This window comes from Coptis chinensis, chromosome 2, assembly GCF_015680905.1.
Source record: "Coptis chinensis isolate HL-2020 chromosome 2, ASM1568090v1, whole genome shotgun sequence".
NCBI lineage: Eukaryota > Viridiplantae > Streptophyta > Magnoliopsida > Ranunculales > Ranunculaceae > Coptis > Coptis chinensis.
The window spans coordinates 26039711-26053231 of NC_141457.1; the positions used below are offsets into that span (position 1 = coordinate 26039711).

Here is a 13521-nt window from a genome sequence, read left to right on the forward strand (position 1 = left end):
CTACATGGGCCTTTAATTTTTGACATTTAATTATTCAAAAAAAAAAAAAAAAAAAATTTGACTGGACCGCCTAGAGGCCACCTAGCCCGCCTAATTGGTCCACCGATTTTTTAAACGACTTGGGCCTAGTCGAGTCGGTTGGGCACCGCCTAGCGCCTAGAGACCGCCTAGACCGATTTTCAGAACAGTGATAAGACCTTAAAAAAGAAAATTAAATAGCTGACTGGGCTGTTATATGTCGTGCGGCTATAAACAAACCGGTTACCAACCAATCAGGTAGCTGGTAAAAAAACGCATTTTTACTTGGTAAAGAAAACTCCTCAAGTAATAATAATAGTGTTTTGGGTCGGCTGGATTTTTTTCTTCCAATTTTATCCTTTTTCATATTTTCTATTTACAACTCTCTAATTTGATCTTAAGTGTAATTTGTTATATTTAATAAAGGTAAATATGTAAATATAAGATTCAAATATAGAGTGGACAACAAATGCGACTGGAATTCGATGGGCTTTTTTGGTACTGGATTTCGGTTGCAAATTTTTTAAAATTAACATTGCCGACTGGACTTTTGTGGGGCTTGCTTTCATAGTTAATTCCAAAATTAGTATATATAAAAAGAAGGAAGAAGGAAAAAAAAGTCGAGACCAATAACTACTAGTCAAGTGCTGGTGAGCCTGTGGTTGAAACCCAAACTCTCTCTCTCCAAATTCTGTCTCCAAATTTTCATGTCCATCTCCCCCACACACGCTCACAGATCGAAATCATCCAATTCAACACCCTCTTCAAACCCTATTAATTCCAATCATGGATTCCTCTTTCAATCTTCTCCTCAACCACAGCAACTCATCCCTTCTGACCCCACCACCCCATTGGTTTCCGGTAATTCTGTTAACTTTTATTTTTATTATTAAATTATATTATATGTCGTGTCATAAACTAGCTCTCTCATTTTAACAGATGGAACCCTCTCATCTGCACCATATTCTATTCACTCTTCCAAAAAGGTAATTCCTTTTTCTTTTTTCTTTTTACTCTCTGGATCAGCTGGTCCTAGGACTATAATAATACACACGACACCCATTGTAAACAAATGGTTGTTGAGTCTTTTATTTACAAATGGTGATCATAGGTTTATTGTTGTATCTTTTCACTTCAGGTGACAAGGCCAAATGGTCGGAGAAACACTCGTTATCGGTATCAATCTGATGGTCATGGAATGACATCATCCCATGTCAGAAATGATCAGGTTGGTGCTCCTCCAAGGAAAAATCAGACTGGGAATGCTAATCACTTGTTGAATTTTCAATATGACCCTATTTTGCGTCCCCAACCAAGGGTTCCGCCTCCAAGAAGGCCACAGAAGATGAGGCCTTACAATAAAGACCTTTTTCTTCAGGCAAACTTCAGATTTGTTGTGTTGGATTCTGGAACTCATTCAGTTGAATCCACGGATGCAGACAAGATGTTACAATGGGAAAATGTTGTTTGTGTAAGGTACTCCACGCCATATCCTGTGCAGTGTCCAATTTGCTTGGAGACTCCGTTGTGTCCACAGATAACTTCGTGTGGTCATATCTTCTGTTTTCCTTGTATTCTCCGGTACTTGTTGATGGGTGAGAACGATCATAAAGGTGATTGCTGGAAGAAGTGCCCCCTGTGTTTTGTACCTATATCTTTGAAAGATCTGTACACTATCTACATCGAAGATGTCAAGCACTATCAGCTTGGTGATGACATTCAGTTTACACTTTTAACTCGAGAGAAACATTCGTTGGTTCCTTCTCAGAAAGATTCTGATAATCTTGACTTCCCTGATAGTTTTTCCAAATTCAGTTTGACATCGGATGTCGATCTATCAGTTGGAGAGGCCTACTCAGAGCTAAAAGATTGGTTAGTTAGAGCAGAGTCAGGGCTTGTTGATGATCTACAACATATTCCATATGTTTGTGCAGCACTGGAGCAACTAGAGCAGAGGAAGAAGTTTTGGACTGAAATGCGGTCTCTTATTGGTTCTCCTCCTTTAGGAAACTCTACTGCTAGTTTTTCTAATAGCAAGGCATTGAAATATTCATGTAACACAGATTATAAAGTATCCTCTTCTAGTTTGAATGAATATGTAACTCCATGTGCAACACCAGCTATTGGTCGTAGTAAAAAATCAAAACAGTTGGAGAATTCGTCTCCCGAAAATGTGAATGGAGAGGAACGAGTGGGAGAAACCGGTGAACTGCTTGAAACATGTGAAGGCAAAGAATTTTTTTTGTCTTCTTCATATGAGGAGGAGAATATTGTAGAAAGACATGCAAATGGTCCTGGGCACATAAAGGAGAAGGATTCATACTCATTCTACCAGGTACTTGGCCTGGCGTTATGATTTATATTTTAGTTCTTTCCAACATGTAAAAAACTGTAGGGAACATAAACACGTTACTATTATGTTCTAGGAAGGATTACACGTAAAGAAAAGATAAAGAATGATCTTTTTCTTGGATTGGATACTGTGCAGGTTCCATATAGAGGTTTAACCGTTTAATCTCTTTGCTGATACTATAGAGTTTATACAGAATTACAAGGAAGTATTTACCTATATATTGCATATGGTAATAACCCTGTTTTTAGTCCACTGTTGAGCTTGAGACTGAATAGAAGACACATTATTACTAAATTCATTCCATCATTGAGCTTGAAAAGTTTACCTACTTACTGTGTATGGTAACAGCTCTGTTTCAGTCCATAATTAGTTACTTGTCTGGCATTACAATTTATATTTTTGCTCTTTCGTGAATGTGAAAAATGTTGGGGGAATGTAAATGCATAATCATTATGATCTAAAAAAGGATTATTTCTTGGAATTGATGCTGCACAGATGACATGTAGTGGGGTTATACTTTTTGCCAAGATTGTAAAGTAACTGCCTATGGTAATAGCTCAGTTTTCAGTCCCAAGCTTGAAATACTTTTACACGAATCCTTGAATATGCGATTCCCATCCTTATATTTTTAATTGGAATTTGAAGTTTTTAGGAGGGGCAAGTAATTTGTCATTTCCTGGAACACTTATTTTTAAAAGGAAAATATAATGGAATTTACAACTCCCTGCGGAACTCCGTCCTATGGAACCACCAGCACAGGCGACTTCCATCATGAATTTGAATGCCCCTCTCCCTCATCATCATCTCTAAGCTTCTCTGAGCATTCATATTACTATATGTTTCATATGATATTCACATTATCATATTTTTTTGGCGATATTTACATGATTACATCTTCATATATTATTTTTTATGATGATCACATTTGTGTGTATCCTACCATATTTGTTGACTGTTCCCTGTAACTATTTATACTTCGGTCATGTACAAATGTCCAGTTATCATAGGCTGTCGTGTATTAGTAGTGTTGGTACAAGTAGCGTTATAGTGAAATGACCTGGTACAGTTGAAGGTTGTTTGGGGTAATAGCGATGTCGTAATGTATCACCTACTAGAATCTATTATAGGAGAGAAGTAAATAAGTTTTTAGACAAATATCATCTCGAGCAATATAAAATCGTCCATTTGGGCTTGGGCTTCTATGGATGTAAGAGTGAGAGGCCATAGACTTGAAGACCTCATATTTGGGTGGGAGAATGTAATCCTGCCAAACTGGTGCTAATGGAGAAGTGATGCTGCATTTGTCGCATTGGTCATTGTGGCAATGCCAATAGCAGTAAGTAAATTTGGTAGTGGTGGCGGAGAGTTGAGTTTATTCTAAGGTAGTGATATAGCAGGTTGGTGGTATTGCTTTGCTCTAAGCTCTTTAAGTTCTTTTGCCTGCATGCATTTCCTGAATACTGAAAAAGAGAAATTTGTTAATATAGCATAATCGCAGTATCAGTGTTTGATGTGCATTTTACTAAGCGATATCTTATGTGTGAAATAGACGTTAACACATTTTCAAGGTAAATTAATGGGTTATTTATAAAAATAATATAAGAATTAGGTTTAGTTAAAATTAACCAACTGAATCTTTCAAGATCATTTTTTCTGGATGTACAAACATACTTGTGGTTGTGGGCGTCCACTTATGTGAAGGTGAGAGGACTTGGTTTTAAAGACCTCATATTTGCACCAGTTAATCTAATCTTGCATTATAATGTTATAATGATTATACTTTACCGATAAAAAAAAAACAAAAAAACATGTTATAATGTTAGTGGTTTCCAATGTGATTGTATCTGTCACAATTACGTGATTAACAAAATCTGTATCCAGAAAAGAGAACAAAAAGGTGTTTATTACCATTAACTAATTCTGATGTCTGCTCCTGGCCGTTGTTCTTTTATGCAATTTCACTCCACAGGCTTCTTCTAACTTCTGCAGCGTTATTATGAATTGTGTGCATCTTGCAGCTAATGCCACTGGTGCTCCATTTTTTTCATTGTTGCAGGCAGTTGATGGGCAGCACCTCATTATTCATCCACTAAACATGAAGTGTCTCCTTCATCATTATGGGAGCTCTGAGCTGCTTCCCCACAGGTGTGTGAGAAAAGTAGGAAGCCCTGTGAGTACATCATTAGTTATTTGAGCAAGCCCCGTGAGTACATCATTAGTTATTTGAGCAGTGACATGTAGGATCACTAGTGCGCACTTAGCATTTGACAAAATAGTTCCCACAGCTCGAAGTCACTTTTAGCTATTTCTAGCCATCATCAACCACTGTGGGCCGAGTCACCTGCTGCATGGCAAGTTATTAGCTTTACTTTGATGCTCTAAAGAGTATTGTTTGATTGGAAAGCGATAGCAGTATGGTCATAATCAAAAGCTATATCTAATTTTTAATTTGGCTGGATTGTGTCATATTGGAATAGCTTTTCAATTTTTAGCTTGATCCTTTTAGGGAGTATGTTTTTGCAGTTTTTTCAAGTTTCCTGCTATTATCTCTTATGTCTAAACTGTTGGGGGATGCTCTTATAGATGCTAATTTTCTTGTTGATGTCTTATTTTATGTATGTGTTTCTTGTTTCATTAGTTAAGAATAATCATGATCAATGTATGACATTGATGCTGTTCATGTTGAGGACAATATATTTACATACTTTTGCCTATATTTACACTTTATTTATAGTGCCTGTGGGACCCTTGTAAAGTACATTCAGGACTGCCCAGCCATACAATAAGCCGAAGATGATCTTCTCTGTTAGTTAGTCCAGTTGGAAATTCCTACCCTATTTGAAAATTTCACCTAAAACTGAAACCTAGAGTATTGAGTTTTACTGTTACTTCCATTTGATTTTTCTTAGGGTTTCGAGTTTTCAGTCATATTATTTTTTGCGAGGATGATCTTACTACAAGAATTTATTTGGACCTAGCAAGAGGGAGTAAGAACAGGTAGTATGTATAGGGATTAGGGAGTATGCATAACCTTGTCTTAGTACAATAAAACATCTACTAAAATGCCAAACAGATGAAAAGGCATGCTCTGTAACCGTGAAAGATGCGGGAGACAACAAATCTAAAAAAGAACACCTTAAAACATTAAGAAAAAACTCTAAATGCAAAAGATACTGGAGAAGGTCGGTGAGGGTAGGTTGGTATTAAGCAATATGTTATATGGTAACACAAATTACTGAAAAACATCTTCTCATGTCATATTTCTATGCCCAGGGCGGAGCCCATGTTTCAATGGCATGACCATTAAGAGTCACATAGGTTATATGTAGGCCTAGAATCTTGGTTTTCTTTTGTAGCCCGGTGGTATGGTTCAGTATCTGAGGGCAATTTTGGGTCTACCGATCTATCTCTATCTGTCTTTCTGCTGGAGAAAGATTTGAGGAGATCCAATCCTGTTAATGATGGACACCAAGATATCAGACACTGAATCAATAGGATAATCTCCATCCTATGTTATTATTAGTTTATCAACATTTTAGTATATAGGTATTTACTTTTGATGAACCAGAATCGAGGTTCTTGAAGTGTTAGACTGGTTTTTTTAACTATGAAGTGGAGCTTTAGTGGTTGGGGAGGAAGATGAAAGGGGCAAATGAGGGGTAATCATGGCATTAGCTATATATCAACAATTTTGGAACTTTGGGCTAACTGAATGGGGGTTTTAGTCTAATGAGATAAGCAATAGGAGGTTAAATTAAAACTGCCACACACTTTAGAAGGTTTAGTCTAATTAACCCCAGATTTATAGTGAAAAGTGTGAATTAACTAAATGTTCTCTTGTACTCTTTTCTCATGGCTAATCAGATGCAAGGCATTTGAGGATTTATTTGGTTCCAAATCTGTAATTTTCTTAAATTGTATAATTTTTCATTGATCATCAAACTGATATTATAATTGAAATAACGAATTGCAGAATAAGTGGAAAGATTTTAGAGTTGGAAACTCTGACTCAGACAGAGGCGGTCCGGAGACGTTATCGATTTCTAAGCCACTTCTCCTTAACAACAACCTTTCAGGTATGCAATCTTACTTACTGATATATAATGTACTAAAATTCTATCTCATAGTAATATGAAGTTTGTTTTCCTCTTCTCATTTTATTCCTCGTATACTTGCAGCTTTGTGAAATAGATATGAGTGAGATATTGCCTTCTGATGCACTTTTGCCATTTAAGGATGAAATTAAGAAACGCGAAAATCAGAGGAAGCGACTCAAAAAGAAGGTAATACAATTAGTACTGTTTTCACCTTTCAGTTGTTTGTCTGCTGGTATATCACAATTTTGTTGGTGTGGGTGGTTGTTTTTTCGCGGAAGGGAGTAGTGAAGTACCATGTATGTGAGGAATTTGAAATATTTGGAATTTTGGATGAAGTTTCTGGATGTGTTGGACTACTAGACTAGTCTATATTCAAAATCTTGAATACATGATACTGATAATATTTAAAGTACATGACAGAGTTGGGTATGGTGGACATGGTAGTATGGTACCCATAAAATCTGGACTCGGGGACACGGTTGATATGTCTTTTTTTTATTTACTTATATCTTATATAAATCATCTATTTACCAATTCTATACTTTAATGCCAAGTCGGGCTCCCATTTTGACAGTAGTAAGACCACTAAGTGGGAGTATTTGATCCAAGCCTTCTAAATCTGGGTATTTTGTTCATTAATAAGTGACCCTAATACTCAGGATCTTATCATATCAATCAAATCTTTATTAATTCAATGGTCTAAGATTTTTAAAGAGTTTAGGAGTTGAGTATATTGTGGTGAGGTGGGACAAGCTTTAATATTCAGTTGTAAGGTGATTTGTGGTTCTCGGTTTAGCCTCATATGGCTATGGTTTACTTTTGTTCCACTCTTGTAATAGAAGGCTTCCTTGACCTTCTTTTATTTTTTATTTCTAATGAGATTCATTGAATATGCAATAATACCCGTACCTTAAAATCCAACAAATATTTTAGTTTCTTTTTTTTTATCCATAAAAGTTAAATTCCATTCCCAATAATAATAAGAGTGTTACAAACAAGATAGCTAACCCTTAGCGAGAAATTAAGAGTAGCTAACCACATCCCCACCAAACTCCCCCAAAAGCAAAATTACAACACCTAGCAAAATTACAACACCTAGTGTATCCCAATTACAAATAAAATCAAGAAATCTCAACTCTCCAAAGATGGACACATTCATTGACCAATTATACAATAACTCTTTAATATCCACCAAAATCCTGTGCATATCCTTTTCCATGTTCTCAAATACTCTCCTATTACGTTCCAACCAAATCCCCAACACTATTGCCTTGGGAATATGTTCCACTAGCCACTTGGCTTTCAAAGAAAGATCCACCGCAACTATGTCGCCATCAAGAGCCTCTCTAATATCACCCGAACGCCTCTATGGTTTATTAAACGAAGAGAAGAGCAATTCCCAAAGTCACTTGGCCACCGGACAAAGAATAAAGTCCACATCCTCTTCAACCCCCTTACAAAGAGAGCACACATTTTCAATCCTTATACCTCTTTTGTTTAGTTCGTCAATAGTTTGAATGTGCCTAGATATGTCATCCAAGTAAAAAAGGCCACTCAAAACGGGATAGAATTCACCCCATATCTTCTTATACGGAAAGTTGGCAATGATTTCATTCCCCTCTAGCTCCTCTTGCGCCTTTTCTTAGCAAGCACACCATAAAACGATTTAACCAAGAACACTTTACTTTTGTCCCACTTCCAATTTCTCCCATCTACCTCCCCAAACTCCTCTCCTTCTTGATAGATGACCGCCAACAACTCAGCAAAGATTTCTAGTTCCCATTCAATAAGGTTTCTTTTCAAAACCAGAACCCAAATCATCCCATCCACTCCTCGTGACAAGTATTTCGTGACTTTAGCTTCCTTATTGACCGCTAAATCAAAGATAATTGGGTAAAGATCACAAAGTTTCCCTTCTCCCTCCCATATATTATTTCAAAAAGATAGTCTCACCTCCCCCTAGTTGAAAGTTTATGCCATTATTGAATTGATCCCATCCACTAGTTATCCCTTTCCACAAAGTGATCCCATATGGTCCTTTTGGAATTTTAGGTTTCCACACACTATCCCCCTCACCGTATTTTCCAACAATCACCTTTCTCCATAATTACTCCCTCTCCTCCCCATACCTCCACAACCATTTAGACAAAATGGCTTCATTCATACATTTGACATACTTGCAACCTAGCCCTCGTTCTTCTTTATCAAGACAAAGCCTATCCCACTTAATCCAATGTATTTTCTTCATCTCACTACTACTTTCCCAAATGAACCTTCTAAACTCCATCTCGATTTCATTGACCACACCTTCAAGTATTGGGTAAAGAGAAAGAAAGTAGTTGGGGACTTGGCTAAGTGCTGATTTGAGCAAAGTCAATCTCCCCCCTTTCGACAATAGTTTTGTCTTCCATCCCGCTAACTTGTTAGACACCTTCTCGAGCACCTTGACCCATATATCTTTAGACTTACTTTTTTTTTAGTTGTTAGAACAGTTTAGAAATTTAATCCGTTGGGAAAAACTATGATACTACTATGTTACATATACACGCCATATTTTAAAAATAATCAGTGCCGGATACGTATATGTGACACATTGTGTGTGATGTACCTCGATTTTTGACATTTGGTCATGTCTGACGCTTTGTCTCCGTGTCGGATACAGACACACGTGTCCATGTCAATGCAATTTAGGAATACTATTAAGACTGGGACAGATGTGGAGTTGTATACGTTTTGCAGTTGATATGGAGTTTTGAATATTCAGGACTTAAAAATAGTAGCAAACCAGGAAGAGAAATTTTGACTACTGGTCATGCCTTGGGAGGTTGGGCCCAAGGTCTTGGGATCAAATCCCACCTTCAGCAGGGAAAGACCATTGAAGTGTTTGGGCCTTTGGGGGAAGAAAGTTGTAACTGCATAGAAAAAAAAAAAAAAAAGGTAATTTTGACATTTGGATACTTGGACATGGAAGGAATTGAAATTATTAGAAATTTATATATGTTTAGGACAAAAAAGGACCGTAATACTTAGGGGGGATAATATTGGAGATCAAAGGAAATTTTGAAATTGGTGGTGATAAAAATTGTAATTGATGACCCTTTGCAGTTATGTGGGGTTTGTGGCTGGAGAGGAATAGAAGTCAATTTGAGGATAGAGCCATAAGTGTGGAGCAGATAGTCATTTCGATCCAAGGTTTGGTGGCTGAGTGGGCATTGATTTGGGGGTGGAGGGATACTCCTTTTGGTAGTTAGCTGTTCAGATAGTACTCTCTTTTGGCTGTGTCATGTGGACAGTTCATGTGTCATTCACTTTTTATGTTGTTTATTTTGCATTTCTTTCTTTCTTTCTCTTGATGTATATAGGATACCTCATCCTTCAACCTTTTTGATAATATATACACTTGACTGATCAAAATAGAAAAAAAATGTTGAACTAATATAAAGAAGGGACAAGTTTGGAATATTGAAATTATGGTCGCAGAATGTTAAGCAATTACTGTTGATATTTGTCCCAGGAATTTAAAATAGCTCAAAAAGGTCCTCAAAACTTTATTTTAACCAACATGATTCTGAAAGTACTGATCCTTTCTGCTCTCTCGTTATCACTAGTATGCCTCTGAAATAATTGCAAAGTACAAAATTGTCCTTGATTTTTTGTTACCTAGTTTGTTCCCAAATGATTAAGGAAACTTCCAACTTTTGATTCTTTCTTTATCGTAATTTTGGTATTGCCCATTTTCCTTGAAACAATTACAACTTGGTTCCAAAGTTGCCATCTTGGAAAGTTTGAATGCTCTGTATGAGTATGGAATGCTCAGCTTTAAGTCACAGGTGCAATATTCCAGCACAACATTTGCCCATTAATTTTTTATAAACATGAAATATAGTTCTCTCATGTCTGCACTAGAGTGATACCTGGCATTGTATCTTTGATGCTTTAACACTTTTAATTATATCCTATGTTTATTAATTATTTTTGTTTTATTCATCAATTTTCAGCTTGTGTAATATTTTTATAGATGAGGGCTTCTCTTTTAAGAGACATCTTATCCTGTCAACTGACAATTTAAGTGCGTATTCTATCCCTAGGAGCATCAAGAGCAAGTCAAGGCCGAAGTCACTTCCATGCATGCCATGTCCATCCAATCCAATTTTGGGCGTCCTTATATTGAAAAGTCATTCTCCATGGATGACTTTAAAGGTAATGTTAGCATATCTAGACTCAACTATTGATATGTTCGACTGCTTAATGTAGTTTACATTATAAAGTACTTAAAATCTTCCATATCCCTACACAGTTGATACTATGACCTATAATCTATCTTATCGTGTTCTTCCTAACTTTGTAGCATAGTACAAAATGCCGCAAAATTTGCAAAATTGGTCAGAATTTGGCTATAAAGTGGACAATTGCAAATTCGCCCACAGTATAGTGGACAATGCTTATATTTGCCTATAAAGAACAAACAATTAGCAATGTCCTGCCGTCCACACTTTCCTCTATAAATATTCTGCAGGTGCTGACTAGCAAAGTCGGTAAAACCTTTGGGTGATGATACCAGAGGTCTGGGAGCCCCGCCAGCAACAAAGAGTTACTGATCTCATTTAAAACAGGCTTGCCAATCAAAAAAAAAAAAAGCAATGTCCACTATACTGCACATAAATTGGCAGACAAGAAATTTTCACTCATTATACTATGGCTTTCCACTGTTGGTTCAAGTTTGAAGGGATTAGCAATTTTTCCACTATTTACACACTAACCCATTATGGACTATTTGTCCACTGTATTGTGGATTTGTGGGAAATTGCCATTGTAAGACTTGAATTTTGTTTTGTCCACTAGTTTTTGCCAGTTTGCCCACTATCTTCCCTACAGCCCCTATAACATCTCTCCTCCACTTTCTCAAATTTATCGTTCTTGCTATCTTCCCATTACTCCTATAACATATTTGTACATTCGCTACTTGTGTTGACAGCTTTAGGAAATGCTCCCTTGTCATCCAGTCCTCCAATGAGCAGTGAAAGGAAGCGATTCTCAGATGTAACGCGGCTTGGTTTTGCTGCTGCACATGATTCTCCATCATTGAAAGCTGAGGAATCTGCCGATTCTAGTAAAGCCGAAGAGAGTGGCGAAACATCAGGTTTAGCTGGTAATCCTGGTATTGTACTATCATATTCTTATCACCATTAAATACGTTTATCTAGATGTTTTCGAGGCTTTTCGGTTTCAATGGTGATTGCTGTGTGACACCAGATGTTCTAATGTCTGGGTTTTTGTTTGTTGTTGTCTTTTTGTAATGTCATTGCTTCGCTCCGGAAGAGCAGGATTTTTACATATCTCATCTCGGTGAAAAAGAAAAAGAAACGAAAAATAGGAAAATAGACAAAATACAAAAAATGAAGAATTCCTGTTATCTCATCTATCAAGGTTCTTGGATAATAATCTTGTTTTCTGGAAGTATTATCCCATAGCAAAGCCTGGTGTTGGCGTGTTTCTTACTTTGATAGTTTGGCTGTGCTTGTTTAGTTGTCTGTGTGTGAGTAATTTCATGTAAACTCTAAATCAGGGTGTATTGTAATTAGTTAGTAGGTGTTCCGATTACTAAAAACTAACAAATAAAATGAAAAATTGGTTAAAGGTTTGCTGCTATATCTTTTAGAAAGGAATATGGTGGGAGAAGCACCTGTCAAGTGTCGACACCTTGAAACTGCCCTATTCTGCTACACATCCTATTGTAGCTCAAATTTGCATGCAATTTTTAGAGGCAAACAAGCACAGGCTTATTTGTATGCGAATATCAAATTGGCAGAGTTTGTAAGTTGTAACTAAGTAATTGTTGGTGACACAGAAGGGACTTTCTCGGAATTCACTTGTTTTGATATTTCATAATTCTGTCCGACGCTTTATTCTGGTATTTGTGCTGACATATAGGTGATATTTTGGCACTCAAACGTTCAGTCAATACGAGAATTTGGAATGTGGTTGGTGAATAACCATTATCAATATTGGAATGTATCAGTTCCTGTTAAAGTTTATAATGCATGTCGATAATTTGTGGTAGATGGGAAGACATTATGTATAAGGATCTTGATTTTGGTTCGTTGTGAATTTTTACTTAGTTATTTATTTATTTATTAAATTTTGTATCTGTAGGTTTTCACAACTTACTTTTATATTGAAATTCATGAAAGTTATCTGTACCTATCCTTTCACTAAAGAACAATGTAATAGCAATTCTTGGTAACAACATTGTTTTATCTCTCTGCAGGTAGAAGGAACATGGTTACTCTGTCATTTGCCAATATCATCTCCACAACCAAATCTCCTGAAAGCAGGGAAATCCCAAAGATCGATGCGCTTGTTGGAAAGAAAGGGAAGAAACCTAATCGAGTCCTTTTATCTACTGCAGGGGGACGACGCTACTGAATATGTAAAAGCTGTATTTAGATTTGTATATTAATAAAGTGAAATTGTTGAATACTCTTCTGCTGGTATTTACGAGAATGTATCTTTTAACAAACGCGACCAACAATGGTGCTCAACTCATTTTAACAAATTGGAATTTATTGTACAGTTTTCCTTGTTATCTGCATAGCGTATCACTCGTGTTTATGTGATATCGTAACACTTACCGTTGCCTGTTCTTTTGTGGTGAGGCTTTCTCTTAAACGGACATAGTATATAGTGTCTTGAGCAGTTAATATAGTGTCTGTTAAACAAGTTAATAAACGTAAATTAAAAAATTGTTCAAGACACTATATAAGTTGTTCAAGACATTATATGAGCTGTCTAAGACATTATATGAGCTGTCTATGAACACGTCCGTTTAAGAGAAAGTTATTTAGCACTATGTGAAGCTTGTTAATTAAACAAGAACAAGCGGGATCCAAGCAATAAGCTAACTGAGCCCAGCTCAGCTATTTTACACTGGCGATGGTATTCAAGGAATCAAGGATTTCCAGCTTACCGACCTGAGTCTCACCAAGCTCGTAAAAAACAACCGAGTTTTAAAAGGTCAAGCTTGGCTGGTAGCCTGGTATGAACAATCCCGAG

At 36.6% G+C, this 13521-nt stretch overlaps 1 protein-coding gene across 3 annotated transcripts; it reads left to right on the forward strand.

Annotated features, from left to right (window-relative positions):
* The first annotated feature begins 635 nt into the window (after positions 1-635).
* Positions 636-13054, forward strand: LOC147515545 (RING/U-box superfamily protein). Of its 3 annotated transcripts, none has more exons than XM_086588309.1 (9): positions 636-879; positions 958-1004; positions 1157-2353; positions 4428-4516; positions 6345-6447; positions 6550-6654; positions 10557-10668; positions 11444-11626; positions 12737-13054. In XM_086588309.1, the coding sequence occupies exons 1-9, from the start codon at positions 726-728 to the stop codon at positions 12892-12894; spliced, it is 2148 nt and encodes a 715-aa protein (XP_086444435.1). In that variant the 5' UTR covers positions 636-725; the 3' UTR covers positions 12895-13054. The 3 variants fall into 3 exon arrangements, with proteins under 3 accessions (XP_086444435.1, XP_086444441.1, XP_086444446.1); XM_086588315.1 differs by having other exon boundaries at positions 11444-11617; XM_086588320.1 differs by having other exon boundaries at positions 11444-11608.
* Positions 13055-13521: the final 467 nt, after the last annotated feature.